The 22,793-nt window shown below is 37.7% G+C and overlaps 1 protein-coding gene across 6 annotated transcripts in view; it reads right to left on the bottom strand.

The window, feature by feature from the left end:
- The window catches only part of PPP2R3B (protein phosphatase 2 regulatory subunit B''beta), a 46,666-nt gene that overhangs the window by 5,580 nt on the left and 18,293 nt on the right, over positions 1-22,793 (bottom strand). For all 6 annotated transcript variants that reach the window (XM_072356833.1, XM_072356859.1, XM_072356841.1 and 3 more), the window contains 9 exons: positions 12,306-12,491; positions 10,480-10,583; positions 9,839-9,941; positions 8,477-8,551; positions 4,769-4,855; positions 4,194-4,350; positions 3,031-3,079; positions 2,109-2,198; positions 964-1,139 (listed from right to left, as the gene is read on the bottom strand). In XM_072356833.1, coding sequence (XP_072212934.1) covers positions 964-1,139; positions 2,109-2,198; positions 3,031-3,079; positions 4,194-4,350; positions 4,769-4,855; positions 8,477-8,551; positions 9,839-9,941; positions 10,480-10,583; positions 12,306-12,491 — 1,027 coding nt within the window. The remainder of the gene's footprint in view (positions 1-963; positions 1,140-2,108; positions 2,199-3,030; positions 3,080-4,193; positions 4,351-4,768; positions 4,856-8,476; positions 8,552-9,838; positions 9,942-10,479; positions 10,584-12,305; positions 12,492-22,793) is intronic.

Genomic DNA, 22,793 nt, shown 5'->3' with positions numbered 1-22,793 from the left:
ATAGCAACCAGGCTGTGTGCCAAATCCTTTTACACACTGAAGTTCACATTAAAAAGCATAGCCATAAAAAGGATTATCAGTGCTAACTATGGAAGTGTGTTCAGACATCAGACTTAGATACAAGGCAACCTCAGTTATGCTGAGTTCAAGAAATCTTTGAAGACTCGTTCATCACAGCTACAATAGTCTTGTCAAACTTATGAGGCCAATATCAGAAACAGCACATGGAGAAGAAGCCATGAACATGCTGGATGCTACTCTTCAACAGTGCAGTAATATGTTTACCAAGGCATGCAAAATACTTCTAGTATTTGTTATTCTATTGTGCTCAGTATGAAGCGATCATCATGTTCTAAAAATGTAAACTCGAGTTTGATCAGCCAGAAGTTATATAAGCCAAATGCAAAAAGACAGAATGCAGGTCTACTGAAGGCTCAGAGGAATGTAGAGAAAGGCCAACAACTAGGAACAGCTCAACTTTCAGCTGTTTTTGTTATTTTAAAATTATGATTTTTTTTTTTTTTTTTTTAAGACTACTGCCATAAATTCCTTTTAACCTAAAATGATTCCGATCTATAGAAACAAACACCATTTAGAAACTTCCATTTGAAGGAATATCAGTTAAATGAGTACTGGAATAGTTAAGTAATAAGTGAACAGAAGTCTCAAGAGATTTTCTTGACAGTATCACCTCAGTCAGATGGTGGAAAAGATGTCATTTGAGAATAAACATGCCTACTGTCCATTAAAAGACTTCAAGGAATTTTTGAGCAGCATAGTCAATGTTAGTACAGAAATGAATGCTTGCCTACCCTTGGAAGATCACTCAATTAATAAACACCAATAGACTTCAGAGAGACGAACACCCAAAGGCTTATTTCTTGGTATGACCATGCTCTTAGTGGTGCTCTAGCTCTTTATGCAGAAAAGCAGGAGTTACAAAATGGAAAAAGGTTTTATTACCTTCATACTGTGGCTTCACAAGATCCAGCATCTGGCACAAACAGTCTTCAAATGGCAAGGGTTCTATGGCCATGTTATCTAATTTTTGGCACTGTTCTTCATAAAAATACTCCAATTCATACATAGACAAAGCACCATCTCCATCAAGATCCATGCAGCGAAACCAGTATTCGATGCTGAAATTCAGCAATTAACAGCAACAAGTAGTTTACACAAGCATACAAGAATTTTAAGAATTTACAGTGCTTGTTTTAAAGGCTAATCTACATACAGATGCAAAACTAGTTTTAAGACTACATTAAATAGCGCCATAGGAAATCATTAAACAAGAAGAACTATTATGATAACAGCTTCTGGTATTTGCCCTGCTATGTAACATGATTTGCATTTGAAAACACACTTTTTAGTTGCGAGGGGCTGAGGAAAAACATGTGGCTTTACATAAAAATCACAGTACCATAGAATGGCCTGGGTTGAAAAGGACCACAGTGATCATCCAGTTTCAGCCCCCCTTCTATGTGCAGGGTCACCAACCAGCAGACCAGGCTGCCCAGAGCCACATCCAGCCTGGCCTTGAATGCCTCCAGGGATGGGGCATCCACAACCTTCTTGGGCAACCTGTTCCAGTGTGTCACCACCCTCCCCTCCTAATATCTAAATTAAATCTCCCGTGTCAGTTTAAAACCATTTTCCCTTGTTCTATCACTATCAACCCATATAAACAGTTGTTGACAGGAGCCAAATAAAAATACAATTGTGTATCAAAACTCAAGTTCTTTTTCCATACTAAACAAGCCAGTAATACTCACACAGTAAGTTTCTAACAAGCATTCTACAACTAATTCTAGCTGTACAGTCCCAAAGCCACTAGTATCAAGAAACAACTGTAGTTCCCTTTTTGTATGAGCTTATCTATAAGTAATCAACCTATAGCACATGAAGGAAAACAGTTATCTGCTTAGAAGACATTAATAAAGACTTTATGCAGCAACAATCAAAGACACCGAGAAACAGAAATGATATAACCAACTGGGGCCAGCATTCTACCCCTGCTTTTAATGATTTAGTTTCTTAAGTTCCAGCTGAGCATCAGTGGTCTCTGTATGAGCCAGTCTTTATTTCTGATAAAATAAATGCATTCTTACCTAGTTGGTGTCTTCTTGTCTTCTTCAGATATCAAAAACCAGACAAAATCAGCATAGCTAATTTTTCCATCTTTTTGTGCTTTTCTACCTCTTGACAATCAATGCAGAAAAGAAAAAAGAATTTATGTTAAAACGTCCAGGCTTTACTAAACAAAGATGATTTTCCTGGTGCTATTAACTGTTCATCTATCAAAAGACACAGCATTTGAAGCTGACCTATCAATGACCATGATCATTAAGGAAAAAGGACCCTATGAGTTCTGCTCTGTTGCTACTGCAATGGATATTTAAAGAGGGAGGTGGCAGAAGAACAAAAAGGTGTATTCCATCAACTACAAGTGTCAGAATGCAGAAAACAGAACCCAAATACATTCTGATGACACACAACCAACCTTTCTAGCAAAAAGCCAGGTAGGCAGTTCGCAGCTTGTTATATTTCATTCCTAATCCTTTCCTACTCACAGCTGCATAAGCTGTAGACATATCCGTCCACTTCACATGCTATTCATTTCAGTTTTTGTTATTTATATTTATCAATCACATTCTAGACTTATTTTTGCAACCCTGATGCAAGAACTTGTTGTAAATTTGATTGTATGAGTAGCATAAAAGATCCCAAATCCCTTTGAAAGCTTCTCAGGATTTCTGGATATGAGAACAACACGAGCGTTTCTTCCCCTCTTTATTCCCATCCTTGCTATGTCATATAATACCAAGTGATGAGTGTAATAAAGAAAGACTAAAGATCCTGAACTGAGCCAAAGCTTTCAAGGACACTCTGGAGATTGTTCAATACTGAATCCTGAAATTCAGTATTTCATTCCAAGAGGAAATCATTTCATTCTGAGGATAATAATATTCAATTTCTCAAGCAAATATATAAATATTAAACTGGATTTAGATCAGCATACAAAATAATTACCTTGTTACTGCTCCTGAGAAGATCCTCTCTATCATTCTACTTGATATTGCTGTGAAAGAAAGATTTAAAATGTTATCAGTGATGTACATGCTACTTTTACTACGTAATGCCCAGCTGAAAAGTTTATCAGAAACCTCATATGTAAACATCTGTAAGATCCCCTACAGTGCTCACTAATCCTTCTGAGCCCACTTAGGATCACTTAACAGTCTCAAGAGCAAAGCTAGAACCAACCAACTTGGAATTCAGACGATGCAGAAACAGTAACACAGCAGAAGTAATAAAACTGACTGATCAGCAAGATGGCCTTTATTAGTTCTTTGACAAGTAAATCATGTTTTTGAATGCCATTATAATTTTAGGTGCCCTTGCTTTGTGAGTGTGCATGCACCTACTAGAGCAACCTCACAAATGAAATAATCCTGCCTTAGCATCCTAAAGTAAAGTCTTCTACAGGCAAACTTCCAAAAGGAATCAGAATGACGTTTATTCTTTCTAATCTGGGATAATATTCCATGGTCAGTTAGTTTTTGAGTAAACTTTCCAGTCCTGCAGAGGACAATGATGACAAGGGACATAAACCGTTCAAAAAAAAACCAAAACAGCTCCATAAAAGGTACAAGAACATTTAAAATAGGTGGTGTGCAAAGCTACAGAATCTCAGTTACTGTCTGTTTGGAATGCAGAAAAAGCTACTAAATGGTATTTAAAGAAAACATACTGCAGCTGAATAAACAAAACCTTAAAATAAGCAAAGTAACAATGTACGTTTGCCTTACTTTTCTACTCCTTCCATACCTTGCTGTAAGAGTCATGCTACTTTAATAATAACAGATTGTTTCCAAAACAATCGCCCACTGATAATACATCACAGCTTAAGTTTCTAAGTGTGTAGGCTTGATCTGAAGGGTTGAAAAATGACTTATTTCCTCCTCTACTTCGTTGCCAAGTTCAGAATTCAAATTCTGAGTTTTCTTCCAATCTAGTATTGTTGGACACAAAGCAGCATCAGAGATTACTTGTCCTGCTTTATTTCCCTTAGCCTGGAGAATCAGCTGCAGGAACAGACTCCTGAACACTGGCCTTGGCAGTTAACCACTTACTCAGCTGAAAGCTTGCAAGTAATTTAACACACATAAAGAAAGATGCTTCATTTGTCATACCATGATCATTATGTCGAGCTAAATCCTTCCGATCAATATAGAGGTCATGGTCTGTATCCAGCTCCCAAAATTTGCAATAGATAACATAGAAATGTTCATATGAGAAGTACTCTGTCAGCTGGTTAATATCAGCTTCCTCTTCCAATAATGCCACATTCTATTATCAGAAGGATAAACAGAACACGTTAAAGAACTTTTACAGACAGCTGCTAAACCATCTGAATTCTGATAACCAGACTAATATTACTATTACTTAACAGTACTTCCATGGAAGAATCATTACCTTTTGAGACAACGCATGTCGTACAGCATGATAGCAAAGACTTAACAGAGAAGGTTGAAAGCTAAGGTATCCACAGAAGAATGAGATCAGCTAGACTTCTGCTAATCAGAGTTGCACATATGCAGATCTAGATAAAAATGACATTCAAACATATCCTACAGAAAGAGAATTAATACAGTCTAGTCCCTACTAGATTTTTCAAGAGAAGCGAATGCTTATCTTACTCCCTAAAGAATTTAGCTAGTGCTTGTTCTAAACTTGTAGAGACATCTTGCAAAAAGATACTACGTACCTGCAAAAAATTGCTTTTCCTGAGCTCATTGCAAGTGATTTTCCCAGACCAGGACCTATTTACTGTATAAAATATTCTCTGTATAACCTGCAAGAAAATAAAAAGGTGATCTCAGCTATGCCAACAAAGCAACCTCCTAAACATTTGTGATCAAAACTAAGTCTTAGCTCAGCTGTATTACAGTACTCCATCTTCACACCCAAACGAATAGGTTACAAGTCTGTTGTTCCCACTACTTATGAGAGAAGTATCAATGTGCTACGTCATTATCAAGCTATTTCCAGCCATATCTAAACGAATCCAGGTAATATACTTCAGCACTGCACTACCCACATCCTACAGAGCAAGTGTGCAAAATACTTGCATGCTACATCGAATATGCTTACTGACAATTTCACTGCCTTTCCATCTTCTAAAATTATAGGCAATAAAGCTATTAATATATTTAATGGCTTCTGATCTTAGGACCCGTATTCGCTATGAAAATATTTCATAAATGAAGTGATAGAAATAGAATGGGATCTGTTCAAGGAAGACCAGAGTACTGGGGGACACCATAACTTCTGATATCATAACCACAAATACAAGAAACAAACGTCTGACAGAAAGACTACTTCCTGCAGGTGGACTGATAATACATTTTTTTTCTCCATTTCATTCTATTTAAAGCACAGAAGTGATTTCTGACTACCAAAACTAATAAGAATGACTTTTCTACGACATCAGTGATATTAGAATCAAAATCATATTCATTCAACATCCATAAAATCTATTTAAATCAGTTGCACGCGTGAATCATTTTGATTAACTCACGCACTAAACACAACTTGCTTGGTTTAATTTATAAACATTAGACTTTAAGATACAGAAAAGTGGTGTTTTAAATATTCATTTCAATTATTTTGACTTAAGTACACGAGCACCTCAAATAATTCATTCACCAGTAACCAGACAAAAAACCTGAGCATATTATGAGCTGTAATGGCTTAGCTGGAGATGAACTGTACCCTGCTGATTAGATAAACACTGAATACCGTAGATGTACAGCATTTTACTTGAAACAGTAGTTACTAGCTAAAAGGCAACGTCTTAAGGAATTCCTTCCCTCCTCCAATAAATCCTTTTCCAAATGAAAAACATTTTTTACGTTTTTACTACTTTGGATTTAATTTAATTATATGAATAGTTTAAGGAAACCAACCATTTAAGTACAAATAGAAGAGCAACTTTCTCATCAAGTTTTTAAAATAAAGCTTAAGCTGCCCATAAGCAGTCGGCTACAGTAAGCTCTGCAGCTCACTCTTTGAACAAGAACAGCTGGTTCAATAGATCTAGAAAGGAGAATAGACTGGTCTGCTTTTGGAAGCTAATTAGCTCGATTCTAATTGTGATTTTAGGGAAGGCCCAGTTTCTGGCTTACACTACAAAGCAATTTTTTCTAAAAAGGTTTTGCTTTAGCTTTGCAACTTAATCCATCTGCATGTCATTATCTCATCTGTTATACATTTAACTGGTCTAAAAATAAAAACTAAATTGAATGTTTGCTGGAGACAACTGGGAATAGGCATAAAAAACAGTTTTCCAAAGTGAATCAAAGCACAGTACAAGCCAACTGTTTAAGAATTGCCCTCCTTAGTATGCTGCACAACAGTTTCTCATAAAGGAGAAGAAATTGTGGGATACAGAGATTACAATTTCAAGAGTTCATAGGCATATACAAAGTGTACATGCAGATTAAATGTGGTATCGCATTTGTCAAGTTTTTTTAATGTACTTCAGCTTTTTTCTTGGACAGAGCTGCACAAACGTTACCCCTAGACCAAGCAATCAACAAGATGCTCTCTTCATTATAGAGCTATGGGTTACATAATATTTTCTGTATATACAAATACACAGTTTATATGCATATATATAAATATATAGAGAGAAACACAGCAGAAAAAAACTGACTTGCATTTAACTTGCAACTGGAAGTAATCAGGAGAAGACAAAAATCTTCAACCATAATGCTTACAACATCCTTTAGATAAAGCTTCATGTAGCAAGATTAAAGCTACCTTGAATATAAGTATAAAACTCCTGACTTTATCACAGAATCACAGAATTATAGTGGTTGGAAGGGACCTCTAGAAATCATCGAGTCCAACCCCCCTGCCAAAGCAGGCTCCCTACACCACGTCACACAGGTAGGCGTCCAGGCGGGTCTTGAATATCTCCAGAGAAGGAGACTCCACCACCTCCCTGGGCAGCCTGTTCCAGTGCTCCGTCACCCTCACCGTAAAGAAGCTCTTGCGCACATTCGTGCGGAACTTCCTATGCTGAAGTTTCAGCCTATTTCCCCTAGCCCTGTCCCCACGCACTACTGAAAACAGACCAGCCTCAAAAACAGACCAGCCTTTTTATCTCAGAGAAAAACCACCTACTGTTATATCACTAGCAGCCTCCAAGACAGAGTTTTAGAAGAACAGGTAGGTCAATTTACCAATGGCAGTTACATGGAATAATGGCAAACAGTCCTCTTGCCATTTTTAACCTGCAGATTGGCATTTCAAATATTCTTACTACATTCTTACCAATACTGGTATTTTTCCTGGAATTTTGATTATACATGGATTTCTCTTGGAAGACTGTAGTAAGTGCTGCTAGTCAAGTACTCGCAGCACTAATTTATTCAATACTGCTAGGCTCAGACCTACTAAAATAAGCTATTCATGCAAAGAAAAGTAACTGGAAATGGCAAAACCTTCTCCTTCCTATAGCAAGCTTTCACAATTTTTAGCAGAGCAGGCTTAGATACGAACCACAATCTGCTAATAAAGAAAACTACTCACTGTCAGTACATTTCCTTTACTCACATTTGACAAGAAAGTTCTGGGAGCTCACGTAATAATTAGGACAAGAAGCAAAATCTAAAGCACTGGGATCTACTTGATAGGCTGGTAGTCTCTTAATGAAGGACAGAAGGAACTAAAACCAAATACTTCAGGAAAAAAGATTTTCCACAATGTAGGTCTGGGTCAAACTATGTACTGTACATTGTCTTTTTTTCTGTTGGGGAAGATTTGTTAAACTAGTTTTCATATGCACAGAGAGTGGATGGAACATCACTCTGGGGAATTTTAATCTTTTGAGACTTCACTGGAACTAGCGGCCTTGTTTACAATTGAGAAAATTTAATGTCACTGATTTTTCCCTTGTGTACAGAAAGAATACTTCAGTAACATAACCATCGGAAGAGAGAAATGGAGCTTTTCCTGCCTAAAAAGAAAAATCCCTGGAGATGGATGTGGTAAGCAGCTTCACTATTATCATTCTTTTACTTCATACTGAACAAAATCATCTTAACACAGACCTTTCTTTCAAAATTTCCTTTAATTAATCCCAGACTACAGTCAAGATTCCAATAGTCTATAGTGACAATCAAGTCTTTAAGATAACAATCTGTTCTTTCTTTAAATGCTCGTTCACTTCTTTTACACTTCTACAATTTGATGTTTCTCATCCTTGTGTTAAGTTCAACAGTTTCTATTATGGTACTCAAGAAATTAATTTTCTTCACAGTATTTCTAGTTATGTTGACACAAAGACTGGCAGCATACTTCACTTTTTTCCCCCCCAAAGGACAAAAATGCTTACACATTTTGTCTAATTTTAGTCATTTTCATACTTAGTTAACCAAAATAGCTTTTCCAAATAAAGAACACTTACTGTGGTAATGTACCGAGAATGAAACTCAGATGCTTCTTTTAAAAATGATAGGCCGGGATGGCTATTTACCACATCCTACACAAATAAATAACAATATCATGAACAGCATCCATTAGTGTCTACATAGAACAATGAAAACAGATTAGCAGATGTCCTCTTCCATAACTAAAACAGTCCAAATTAACTGCAACAATTAATAATTTCATTTAAACGCTTCATGCCAATAACACTGTTGACATTTAAAAAATAAAACTATCTTTGAAAAGCCACACATGCAGATGGTTTCCTGTATTTCAGATGGACAGAAGATTCTGAATAAACTGGTCAGATGAATAATACTGATGACTGTTACTTGCAATTCTGTGTCTGATGATGATTCACTCAAGCCAATTTAAGTTCTAGAAATGTATTTTTTTTATGCTCTTTGAGAGAAACTGCATTAGGTCTTGGATACAGAAAAACAGCTTGCTCTCCAAATGTTCTCCTTAAGAACAAAGGCTGTTCTGAAAGTAATGCCTCCTATTTATTTCCACTGCGTTGCTGTAACACAGCTACAAAGAGCACAATAACAATACCACATAGAGCAAATTCTCATCTACCAAACACTGTTTTCAGCAGAGTCAGCACCATTAGCTGTGTATTTTTACCAGTAATGAACAAGTGCCTGCATACTGTGTTTCCAAAGGAAAAAAAGAAAAGAAAAATACATCTGCATGGCTGTCTGGAACATGGCTTGTCTTTCACAACACAGTTGTCAATGCCAAAGCACACCACCCACTGCCTCACTGTGCTCAGTTTCTGGTCTCCATAAATGTTCTGTAAGTGTCAATGAATGTCATTGGGTGGCATTTTTTTCCGATAAGAGGAATTCAGTGACACATATTTGCTTCATCTGCACTTCCATGTTTATTTTGTAAGGCTGCCCCTTTTGCTGCCATCAGTTGCACAGCAACAAAATGTAACAGGATATTGGTGGGAAGGTTCTACCTCTACCACCATCCCTTCAATACCCACCTCTGACACTGTGGACTAATTTAATATAACATGAGACATTGCTGTCAGAACAGCCCTTGTAATTTCAACTGCCTTTCAAAACCCTGAAGTTTGTCTGATACTCCTGCAAGCAACTTTAGATCCATCCATCTTACTGTAGGCCTTAAAAGATCTCAATTGATGTAAAATGATTAACTCTAAAAGTAGACACTCACTGGTGTCTCAGGTGACCACACAAAGTGAATTACACCAAGATACTATTAATAATCACTAATGAAGACCATTAAAGTGCACTATTAGCTAAATAAATAAATAAATAAAATCATAATGTAGTTGTGCTTTCCAGAGCTGGTTCTTATTGCAATTTACTTGTAAAAAAGGAATGAAGTCTTCTTGCACTAAGTAGTTGCATCCAGGGTTCATTAGAAGATGAACAAACTTTGCAGCATCATCATAGCAGGTCTGAAGTATTCTGAAATGTAAATATACGCATTTACTATTGTACACAGAAAACTGGTGATACTACTTTGTATGGGCATCCTCTGAGAAAGGCCTATGAAACAGCAAGCATAACATTTACCTCAAAAGTTAATCACACATGGCAAATTACGCTACTACGGAAGTTACCCAGCAGGATCATCTTGTACGTGGGTACTCCACACAATTGCTTACATGAGAAGACACGTTCAAGATAAAGCTAGAATGTAAACTAGAAAGAAGTAATGTTGCTCAGAACTGACACCTGCAAGCTATGCCCATGGTTTTCACTTTTCCCATCCATTAATGAAAAAATATTTCAGAATCTTTGATCATAACAAATAAAGACTGGTTTGCTTGTTTTAGAAGGGGTGGTATACTTGCATCTTCTCATGTACAAGTTTGCTGTCAACAGCTGATTACAGGAAATTCTTTTCTTTCCCTTCATACAGTGGATCTCATTCAGAGCTTAGAATACACATTTCAATTAAAGAAATAAAAATATAGCATCTCTGAAAAAGTAATCTACTTACTTCCGCCACATTGCAACAAATTTATGAACTGACACATATCCTGTTCGTTCACCTCCAGCACAGTAAAATAAAGGACCTTTCCAGTAGAGTGGGCAATCACAAGCCTATAATTAGAGCATACATCAAGTCAACTCATTGATTGTTTATCTGAGGGTTGCCCCCTCGTTTATAAATCTCTCTAATTAAGTTTTACAAGCATTAAGAAAAAAACATTAAGGCAACATCATGGGAGAAACCTTTTTGTAACGCTGAACATATCTGTAGGGGATTAAAAGCATTTCTGAAACAATATAATCACAGATCATTTATTTATTTATTTTAACTGTTTCTGAAACCAGATGCACCCTCCAAAATAAGTAATTTAAAACAACTGCCTTTAGGCCAAAGTTCAGTAGAAGAAAGTAAAATATAAGGCAATCTTGTAGCATTCCTAATATATGAATGCAGTTACATGTTCATGCTCCTAGCAGCTGAATGGAGTCCATGCTAACAAGCCCTGCTGCAGGGCTGGATGTCTTTAAGTTGTGTAGCTGTTTATGCTGTTTCAGGCTCAGGCTCTGGATGACCACTAGCATACATTTGTCTGCCTTGGAAGATATCTCAACTCATCTGCATTCTTGCACATGCATGTAAATTTTTTATCCCATTTTCAGCAGTGGGTCAGCTTGCACTGAGCATCAGCTGTATGCTTCACAACACTGGGTACACCCTCCACAACTTGAACATCCCTATATACCTACGGTGCTGCTTCTGTGTCTGCTCCACGCTTCCTCTGTCCTAACAGCGAAGCGTCCTTTACCTAAAACTAACTCAGAGCACATCTCAGACGTGCTAACACCTATAATTCTCATTTGGATCTCAAATAAAACTCAACATTGCAAGATGCGTAAGGTCACTGGAGAAAAAAAAAGAACAGTTACTTTTCACACAATACTTTAACTTGCATTTAAAAATAAACAGATGTTTTAAAAGTTATTTTGACAAAATTTCCTCTGTGTGAAAGGCTTTACCCTATCCTTCAGGAGGATGCCTTTCATTGCTGAATTGTAGTTGACCGGACCCTTCCTGCTCTCTTGCTGAAGCATCATATCTACATGGAAAGGAGCTGTGAAACCCTACATTTCAGCTTAGTAGTTAAACAGTTCTGGTGAGGTAAACTGAGGTTCCTCATCACTTAATTCTGGTCTACAGAAAAGTTTGTTTCTGTTTTCCTAAACCCTGGACTTGAAATACAAGGTGACAAGAACAGGAACCAGAACCAAAGGCTCATGACCAAGATCAGTATTTCAAAAGCTAAAATTTAATGTTAAATCAATTAGTTTATTGTAATTACATAACATATGAACACTCTTAGCTACTTTCTAATTCAGTATTTGGTCACTCTACAGCAACTAGAAAATAACTCTTCAATTATGACCGAAGAGTTAAGCTCTCAGGTTGCTAAACCATTCTGTATTTCAGCATCTTTAAAATGGATGCTCATGACACTGCTGAATGAGTCAGACTTCAGAAGATTTTATACCAGTGACAGTAACATTTTCATCACACAACTAATACCATGTAGGTCAGAAAACAAAGGCATAACAATCTATAAACACATCTGTTCTGTGGCTCATTTCATTCTCCAAGCATATTGTAAGGGCATTCTGAGATATGGTTAATACAAAGATTTCCACACAACTATGCTATCGACATTAGTGATCACATTGTCTTACTGGCAGTACTTAATAGGAGATGAAAACACGTAATGCAAGGAAAAGCACACAGAATTAATGTATTGTTTCCATGGATGTACAGTATTGAAAGCAGTTAGCTAACATTCTCACCTTTGCAACTTTTCCCATGTCATCTAAAGTTGCCCTCTCATTTGGAAACTGTGAGAAAGTTCTCTCAATCTTGGCAATCACAGCATCTATATTTACTTTTTCCTTAGGACATCCTCGAGGAAAATAAAAAGTTGGAATGGTTTGACTAAGTGATGGTGGCAAAGTTTCTTCCTTCTTTGTCTGAACCTAAACAGATAAATACACATTTGACAGTCAGGTAAAATGAAATCATGTATATAATAGGCATCCTGAGCTTGATTCTCCTGGTACTATCTGTTACAACACACTTTCAAAGAGATTTTTGAAGACAGATTGAATAAGCTATTTAAAAATGAGAGCACACTGGAAAAATTACAAAGTGTTTCCGAATACCATCATTTAGAAAGATTTCTGGCACGTTAAAAAGTTAGTAAAACAATTTCCATCTTCAACCTATCAAGTTTCCAGATTAATACACTTGACAGCTTCTCAAAAACCATCTGAAATACTCAGGTTATCAGTTTCAGAAGAAAACCGTTGAGTTGTAGTTTAGCACACAGGTCATGAAAGAATTTTCTTTTGAAATACTTCTAGTTTTACAGCTTCAAACTCCAGAAATGAGCACGTCAACTTTGTTACAAACTCTCATCCTGCCTAGTACAACTCCAGAGCAGATGCTTTTTTTTTTTGGACCCTAAAAATAGTTGATTTTCATAAGTGAAGTAAATGAGTCTGGAGGCCTTACATTTTTTGTGTACTGTATACAATTATGCCACATGAGCCTTGAAATGTTTTTCTCAGGAACTTGTAATATATCACACTACTAAAAAAATAAATCATCAATAACAAGCAAAATTATTTAGGCTAATTTAACTCTAGTAAAGATGAGTTTACTTTGTACAGAGTCACAAAAAGAAAGTCCAATAACACAGAGAAGCAAAGATAGCAAGCGCAATAACAACCCAATATTTGTAATTAAACTAAGTCCTTAACCTCAAGGCCACTTTCTGAATGTAAAAACAACAGTTACTGCTATATGATAGTTTATATATGTTATATATTCTAGTGTAAACATGCTGAAGATCCTGAATTACATTTCATTTCCAAGCAGTTGAAGGGAAAAAAAAAAAAGAAAACAACTCAAAGAACCCTTATTTTACTTCCTTCCATCTTTGCAAACGGCCTGCAAAGATGTTCATCCTTAAGGCAGTGGTAGAAAGAAGCACTTACTGAGAACAGTTTTTAATTTTTCAGGGTTCCAACCCAGAAGCTTTTAATGGAAAACAACACGTGCTAAGATAGTCTGAATTAACCTTTCTTTCCCCTCCTCTAAGCCAGTGCTACCTGTTTCTAGTTGCTGAAGTTCCTCAATTGAATTACAGGTTTTATTGCCTAAAGGAAAATCCTACCTCCAAACTGTGAAAACTAGAGACAGACAATGCCTATTGTTTTCTAAAAATCCAGCAAATTACAATTTCTGATACCTCATCATTAGTTTAGAGTCTTACTTGATACGGCTTCCATTTAGAACAAAAGTGAGGTACCAAAAATCCTTTCTAACTGTAGACTGCCAAGTTTTTGGGAGGAATTAAGGCAGCACAATTTTAACCTTCAAAACACTGTTGTCATCAGCACTACAAACAACGTGTGTCTTTGGGTTAATACCTTGTTTAGGTCTAGGAATCCAGTTCTACACTAAAAGGGAGCTTTTAGTGTGGCTGTTGCAGCTACCCTGTGCAAAGGCAGACTAAAGACCTTCTTGGACTGGTACCACGGAGTCACATGGCTAACACACTCTCGAGCAATTAAATCTTTTACTTAACAATTCCCAAGTCTTCTGTATGTTCTAGAGAGCCGAGTTATTTTATTTCCCCTTCTCCCCATTTACCCAAGCTGCTTCCCCCTGAACCTGCTCAGATTGCCATAAAGGAGCGAGTGTTAATGTGTCTGGTGAGTGAGACAGTCCCATCTGAGCAGAGGACAGGTGTCCATTACAGACTGCTAATGTGCCCTCCATGTTTCAGGTAACATGAGGTAAATGGGTATTTTGAGAAAACCTAGGACAGACAGGAAAGGCATTTCAAAATCCATAGCTATGAAAGCTTAGAGCTTCAGAGATCAAAAGAAAAGCTTCTTTTAAAAGGAAAAGTAAGGGCAAAGGGAAAACTAAATAGGAAAAGGTCCCAGGAGAAGGAGGGAAGGTTATCAACAGAACTATCTGTCCATTTGAAATTTTGCTTTTTTTTTTTCCCCACAGAAATTAATCATTTACTTCAGGTATCTCAGACTACAACATAATAAATTGCCATTAGACCAGGTTAAAAGCTGCTCTTAAATGCATGTGGAAATCTTGGTGTACAATTTGCAGTAAGAACTATTCTAGTACGCGCAGCTCGCTTGGATGTTCAGTTACACAGTAGAGACAAACAGAAATAAAAACCTCTTTGTCCATTGTAAATACGTGCCAGTTAGCGGTTATGAGAAAGAAGCTAAGGAACAGATTCAGAACTGAAGACAGATGTACGTGCAGAAATGTGCTTTTCATAAGATTTAAGAGTTTTGATTTGGTTTCACTTTGAATTCAGCGCATGTAGTTAGTGTCTAATATTTGTGTGCCTCCGGTGGCGCAGCGGTAGAATTCCCGTTTGCAACACCAGGGGGCCCGGGTTCGAATCCCCCCCTGTGGAGCAGGGGGTAGAAGTGCCGCTCTGCTACACAGAGGGCTCGAATCCCGGGAGTTGGACTCGATGATCTCTAAGGTCCCTTCCAACTCGCACAATACTATGATACTATGATACTATGATTTAATCAGTAATTAATCTGTAAAACTGTGTATTTTTTTTTTCCCCGCCCAAAGAATATATGCACTACTCCGACAAAGTAAAAACTCTTTCTGTATTTTGAAGGATATTATCCATTATTACGTGCTGGTTTCTCAAAGTAGATAAGGAGAAATCATAAAAATGTTTCATTTGCTTTAGGAAGTGTAAGAACTGCCTTTCTGGTACATTAATCTGGTGTCCACATACAGGCATCTCATGAGAATACCATCTAGGGGACAATGCAAACTGACACAGAATATTCCCTGTGCCCTCCAGCAGCCAGCTCAGAGCACAGATATCACATGGTATCTGCCATGTGGATGTTCTCAGCACACTAACGCTTCCTAAATGCCACTAGCAACTTGCTATTGGACAACTGAACCGTGCTGTTAACATCAGTCAACACAGGGATAAGAGCCTGCACCAAAGAAAGAAACAGGTCATCCAAAATGAGCAGCTCCAGCTAATGCACTGCAAAGCTAGCATTACACCTCCTCCCTCTCCTCGCTTTCCCAAGAAGGGCCAAGGATTCTTCTCTTCCCTCAGCGTGAGCTCGGCTGAGGACTGAAAAGCTTCCAGTACAGCTGAGACTGCTCTGCTGTGTGCACTTAATGAGGGAAAGTGTGAAGGGCTCAAAGTGCCACTGCTTTCTAGAATTTCAGCTGGATCCTTCTGTAGATGTGAAGGGAGACAACTGTTATTTCGGGGCAGCCAAAATGCTTAGTTGTGTGAGATTAAGCTCTTTGAAAATGGATTACAACTAGCTGGGGAATTTCTCCATTAGCAAAAACTGCCAGAAGTCTCCTAATGGAGAATCTTTGAACTGAAAGTCTGCAGCAACAGTTATTCTTTTTATGAAACTATTCCACTTCAGTGGTCAGCTTAATGCTTAAAAACTGACCTACATTCTCTTACAGCTTTGAGTTAAAAGCTTCAATACCAGTACTGGTAAGCTAGTAGAGACCAGCTTGGTAAGAGAAGAGTTTCACTGTAACCTGCCATGGCACATGAGCACTAATACCCTGGGAGCTAAAAAATTATGGCTGCATAAGCTTGCAAATAACTCATCCAAGCAGATGTGTGCTGAAGCTTATTTGCTTTGACTTTTACAAAGGAAGTGAAAAATTATAACCTAGTAACATCACTGTTCAGTGGGTAAACTTCTTACGTTACTTTGAAACTCTCCAGATCCTTTATCAGTTGTTATAAGCGCAAGGAAAACATTATAATTACAATAGGGTAATATGTTAATAATCAGAGCAGGGAATATGGATAGACTTCACTCCAACTGAGAGAAGTTTAGTCTCCTTGTTTGTTCTCTTTCAACTACCAACAGATGAGAAGCACTCAGCAGTTAACTTGGTTCTAAGCAGACATGAAGACAGAAGGCTTTTAAAATGAGGTATCATTTTTCCTCTCTCCTTAATGAAAGAGACGGCGCTACAATGGAGCCTTCAGTGACTGTACATACTTCCAAAACAAGGCAAGCTGAATGAAACATTGCCTAAAGGGCTACTGGAAAAGGAAGTAAATACAGGTGATAAAGGATACTTTTACCTACCAAACAAGTAGAAGTTTGGCTCAAGACTTAAGACACTGCAACGGGTTCTCTTATTCAATTGATACAACAGCAAACAGAAGTCAAAGGGCAACATGAACTTAAACTATAAAACAAACAAACAAAAATAGCAGGTAGCATAAGCTTTATGAAAAGTCACCTGCTTAAAAGCTGCAGTTAATTATTACAGCATGCAGGTTTTCTGTGGTCTATCAAAGCTACAAGATAACAGTGAATGTAAAAAAGAACTGTTATCTGTAAGAAAACTGAAAAGGATGAAGCACCTAATCAGCCTTCCTGCCTCCCCATTCTTCCATAGCGGTCTAAGTCTGATGAATAAAGTTTCAGGAATATTTCTGCTTTAAGTTATTACCTATTTGGCTGTACAGTGAAGCTCTGCATTTTTTTCTAGACAATCAAGCGACACAATCAGTAAGTTTTATGGACTCTGAATTGTGGAAACAACAGGTTTAAAGCTTCACACTACCGTAAAAAACAGTTCAGACTCATCTGCAACGAAAACATTAATTTCAACAGTCTGTTCCAAACTCCCAAACATTTTGGCACAATAAAGTTCCTTCAGAGATGTCCTTCAGGACAGGTAAGTCAACTTACTTCTAGAATTACTCTAAGAACAATCCCAGGAAAACTTATTTTCTGTAACACCAGCTTGCTTGACCTTGTAGTAGACATTTGGATTTCCAATTACCTGGTTTAAAGCAGTGATGTTTTTTTCCCCTGTTCTAGCCAAACCATACTGACAGATTTATGATTCCAGGAACTCACTGGCTGTATCATTTCCCTTTGAGCTTCATATGCTTAACAAGAGAATCCTTTGACAATTTAAAGCTTTCAATTTATTTATTTTTTATTTTTATTTTCCTCAGGCAGACTCTTTCTGTAAAATCCAGCTACTGTTCTGAAATATTGTTTGAAAACAGTAATTTAGTCTGAAAGCTTACTAATGAAGTTCTCACAGCATGGCATAAGGCAAGCCAATGAACCTCCTCCTGCACATAGAACTTACCAACCTTTGTGTTGGTACCAGTGGTAGCCCAGAGCAGCGGAGCCCCAAGAATATTGCTAAAAAGCAACCTTAGAGTATTTGTTCTCATTTGGTTTCCCCCGAGTTGGCTCCACTTAGAAGCAACACAATTCTAACTTCAGGATGATGAGAGGAACACTATGGGTGATTTTGTTTGAAATAAGCCTATGTTACTCTTGAAACTGCTCTAAGACAGCATTTAATCTTATTTTAACATAATTGGAAATCTAAAACGGGCATGACTGGCCAAGCTTAGGGACACATCTACAGAGAATGAGCCTATGCCAAAAATGGGTGTCAGGCAATGCGTGCAAAAGTCCTCTTGAAACAAATGCTTTAGTCCCAGTTGCTTCTTCCAAGCCTTCGGTTGTTATCTGGCAGCTGTTTTTGGACACGCTATAAAAACTAATTTTATCATACATGCTCTTCTTTCCACAGTAAGAGATAAACATCTATTAATTTTAGCCCTGACAGAGTTTTAAATTGGCTTGCTTTTGCTGTTAGCCTTAACTCAGATCAGCCCCCTGATCCAGTTTGGCCTGTAGTCACTTGAAATTAGTGCTACAGAGAGTGAAAGGAAATAGAAAAAGGAATACACTTTCCCATAAAGCCACATGCTGTTAGGAAGAAAAAAAAGTACTTTAAGCTACACTGCTTCTGATTTTATACATATTGATCCTGTGAATCAATAAGGGAACAACTGTTCAGTGACCCACCCAGCACAGTCTGTGTTACAGTTCTTAGTTCACCTTGAAATTCTGCCCTTGCAAATACTTTAGGGGTCTCCTGATGGTGTGCCAGGTTTTGCACTCTCTCATTATTACAGATTGACTGCTATCGTTTGCATCTGATTTATGCACGTTCGTGGCAGTTGACACTCAAGAATATTTCTATTAAAAAGGGTATGGTCTTTTGGTTTTGTCATTCAGTGCAGATGAGAGTCCCTAATTTTAAAGCAACTTTACTCCAGCAACTAAGCCATATACCACAATGTCCCATTCTGGCAGAATTGAGGCAGTCTGGAGTTTCTGGAATTGACACCTTCTGGAATTTACACTCGTAAATATTAAGCCTAAGGAAGACTCTAGACTTACACTGCAACATGCAGTTGCAAGTATGGAATCAGAACCAGAGTACAACAGCCTAAAAATATATATTCAATTTCTTCTTTGCTGTAAGTGCATGCAACCAGCTCTAATAAAGGATAACCTTTCACATAACTCTGTCAGCCTCACTGTGTTCAGAGGCTCATAGTACAGATACTTAACATAAGCTCGAGATCAAGCAGTTGATGAACCTAATTGGTCTGATCCCTCTTCCATTCGCTAACGTCAGGCAAAACCCTTACTGTTTTGGCAGCTGGTGGTCAAACTGCAAATAGAAAGCTCAGAAGAGTTGATTTGTATGATTTTACTTACTTTTAAACACTCATCAAATCTTATTGTGCTTCCAGTGCAGTAACAAGCTTTTCACGTGGTCCATGCCAACAGCAAGTATCAACTTCAACACAAAAATATCAGTCCTAGAATATGTCTACTAAGTTGCAGAGATACGAATCTACATTAATTTTACAATTTAGTATTAGAAAATCCATCTTATTAATAAACTAGAAAAATATTAATTTTCTCACTGGAATAGCAGCAGTCACATATTTTGAGGAAAAAAAATGTGTTAATTTGCTTGCCACATGGATCAAATTTCTCCCTTTTTTCAGTCTCAATAGCAGAGTAACAAGCACTTTAGCTATTTACTCTTTATCACATGATAGCTAGGGAAAGTTTGAGTGAAATTGCTGTGGCAAGCACCATTGGTGCATAGGCTTGAAAGTCTTACTAAAGCTCAAAATTGCCCCTTCTGACAGTTGCAGAACTATCAGTAATTCTTTTCTCTTTTATCAAGCCACACTTCAAGAGTCAACACAAGCCCCATGAGAAAGCCACTGAATAGAAATCTATGTTAAAGTTTAAGTATTTCAGCAGAGCATGCAGTGCCTTGACCATCTACACAAGTTTGTTTGGGATAGTGTGTTAAGTCTCATGTAGGAGGAGGTAGTAGGTAGTGGAATCCAGGAGAAGTTTCCACCTAGAGCTATGAAATACATTCCATACATAACATCTTGTGCAATAAAAATACATTCAGTGGGAAGCATGCCACCTCAGACAAGATGTATTACATCCACATACTCAGAAGTAGCGTGGAATAAACATGCAAGCACAGGGGAAGTTTTCAAATGACCAAGACACGATTTTAATTAGTCTTCCATCAGAGGTACATTAACATCACTTTTCTGCATGATACCTAACCATTAAGGCACATGCTTGCTAATCTCACTTTCAGTATTGTATATAATGTACTAATAGATTTCATACCTGAGTTCTGCAACTATGATTTTGGAAGCTGAAGGACAATCCTGATTTGTTAGGCTTGGTAGCAATTTGGTATAGCTGAAGCCAAGTAATTCAGTCCTGCCACTGAAGACACATGATTGCTATAGAAACACCTCCAAGCATGGCTGCCTTTATCTATTTTCTGCATACTTACATAGAACTTCAGCAATAAAAAAGTCATTCAATTAGAAGGAGTGCCATGATTTATTCAGAAATGCCTTGGGACGGGGCACAGGTGGAATAGAAGAAGGAACAGTTAGTTACCTTCTCCCCCAAAAGCCAAAGCATATGAACAGAACATATCTCACACAGTTGTGAGTAATTTCCTCTATTTGCTGACAGAACTTTTACCAAAGCCTTTGGGCGTAGGAGGATCCTTTAAGTGTCTGCTGTGACTGACCAACAAAAACACATTCTGCCCCCTCTGCCAATTCTGAAAATGAAAACGGTGTCGATTATAGAACAGGGAGAAGGGAGAAAAAAGTTTCAAAAACAAACAAACAAACAAAAAATAAATAAAAAATCCAGGTAAAGAAAGGCAACTTCTTTTGTGCTAAGACAAAAGTAGTACAAGAATGTTAATGGCTGCGAATTGTTGTCAGGCACCCTCCATTTTATGAGCTACGTCAAATGAAGTATCCAAGTCAATAAAATACCCAATTTTTCATATAGTTGCAGCTTTCTCAGAAAATACTTTGATCACAGGTTAAATCAGTATTCCTATTTTTTAACTGGCACATTCTGTCACTTCAACTGTTTTCAGGAGACTAGCTGGTAAGACCCTCCTAGTACATAATCACATTGATTGTACACAGCTAGTAGATCACACTGGGACTCACTACCTGCAAAGGAGTCATGACTGACTAAACATCATTTTAATGGGGAAAAAGTGACAGTCAGTTACCTCAGGCAATTCTAACATTTGTCTATGGAAAACAGCCCTTGACAGGACAGGCCATCAGTTCAACATCAGAAGTAACAAACAAGGCTAAGACAGACATCCACTTAATTCGTAAACTCTGTGGCCTTCCATGTTTACAGCAAAACAAATTGCAGTCACTCAATGAAACTAAACTTAGAAAAAATCTATTCAAGAAAATTATCAAATAAGCTCAGTAGCATTACAGAGCTGCAGTCAGCAATTGCAGCAAGTGTCCTGTTAGCTTCTGTCTGGCAGTGCCCCAACCAATTCTGATTCAGATGACTATGAAAGCAATCACGTATCCCTCTGATCATGTACAAGTTGAAAGATATTTTACAGAAGTGTAACAAACTGTTTCACGCTTCCTAGGAAACAAAGTAGTACCACTGACAGAAGACACATATTGTTATTAATGTTAGTGATAATAAAGGTAAAGGTATGTTAAAATGGAGAAAAGGCAGTGAAAGTTTTATTCCAAGAAGAAAAAGTACATGAGAACTCCTCAATCTCTGAATTGTTGGGTCAGGATTCATCTGCAGAGGGTACAAACATCTACACTACTTCATTGTGCTCCAAGTCATATAAGCTGTAAGCACCATACTGGCTTTTCCACAGAAGCAGTACATATACGCATAAGTTTACTGCCAGCCAAAAGGAGGTAAAGAAGGTGCTGCCACAGTGCAGCCAGTACATTTGAAGCTCAGCTCATACCAGGTGTTTCTATTGCAAAAGTGGGAGAAAAGCATCAGTTTGCTTACAGTTTCCTCTAAACAGCTAAAGCTTAAAGTCTGGCAATCCATTAGTGATGCACCATTTATGGGAAATATCTCATCTTAGCAAGCCAGACTCTGTGGGCAGCTTGGATGTTTTCATTCTGTCTTAAATGTTGGCATCTGCTGTAATATACTGGCATTATACCAACAAACTAACATCACGCATAGCTATCAGCTAGAGTCAGACTTCCATTTCCCATCCCCCCCCCCAGCGCTTTTTATTCTGCTCCTCCATCCACCCCCAGAAAGCTACCAACAGGTTTCCAAACAAAGGTTATGGTAGAAAAAGACCCTGTTAGGAAAGCTGGCTTGCTGGAGACCTCTAATATCTACATGACTTCTATGAGTACAGATGTAAAACTGCCTCAGTGAAGCTTATCAAAACTTAATTTTCCCTCAGAAGTTGGAATATTATCTTAATCACTGGAAGAATCAGTGCTCTGAGGCACCACCACACATCAGCACAGCACACCTGAACACCTACAGGCTCTGCATTTGATGTCATCGTGAATGTGCCACAGGAGTTTAAAGAACACGTTGCTAACAGAGGAGTGCAAAAGCAATCAAGAGGCACTAACATCTAACTTCACTCAGGAGGAAAGCTAATCTTGTAGGCACAGTGGAGAAGTTGAAATATTTCACATAGAGCTGACATAAATAGCACGCATAAGCAGCATTTGGTATCATTAACAGGTGGCCACAGAACCAAAGGCTTGCCATTTCCATGCGGAGGTGTGACGCATCCAGCTATGGGGATCACCGAGCAGTAACAGCAGATGAAGGTATGATGCAGTTAAAATATCAGAGAACAAGCCAGCACTTAGTCCTAGAACTGAAATTTAAAGCATTCATTCAAGATTCAGGGCAATTTTTCAGTTTTTAAATCGTCACATTCGGCATGAGTTTATTTGGTTCTTACAAAGTCCAGTTTTCACATTAAAACTCACCTGATTTACAACACAGTAGTATGAGACTAAGTAAAATAAAAAACAAACAAACACA

Source organism: Excalfactoria chinensis, chromosome 1 (assembly GCF_039878825.1).
Source record: "Excalfactoria chinensis isolate bCotChi1 chromosome 1, bCotChi1.hap2, whole genome shotgun sequence".
NCBI lineage: Eukaryota > Metazoa > Chordata > Aves > Galliformes > Phasianidae > Excalfactoria > Excalfactoria chinensis.
The sequence above is the reverse complement of the archived record's forward strand: the minus strand, read 5'-3'. Positions and strand labels throughout refer to the sequence as shown.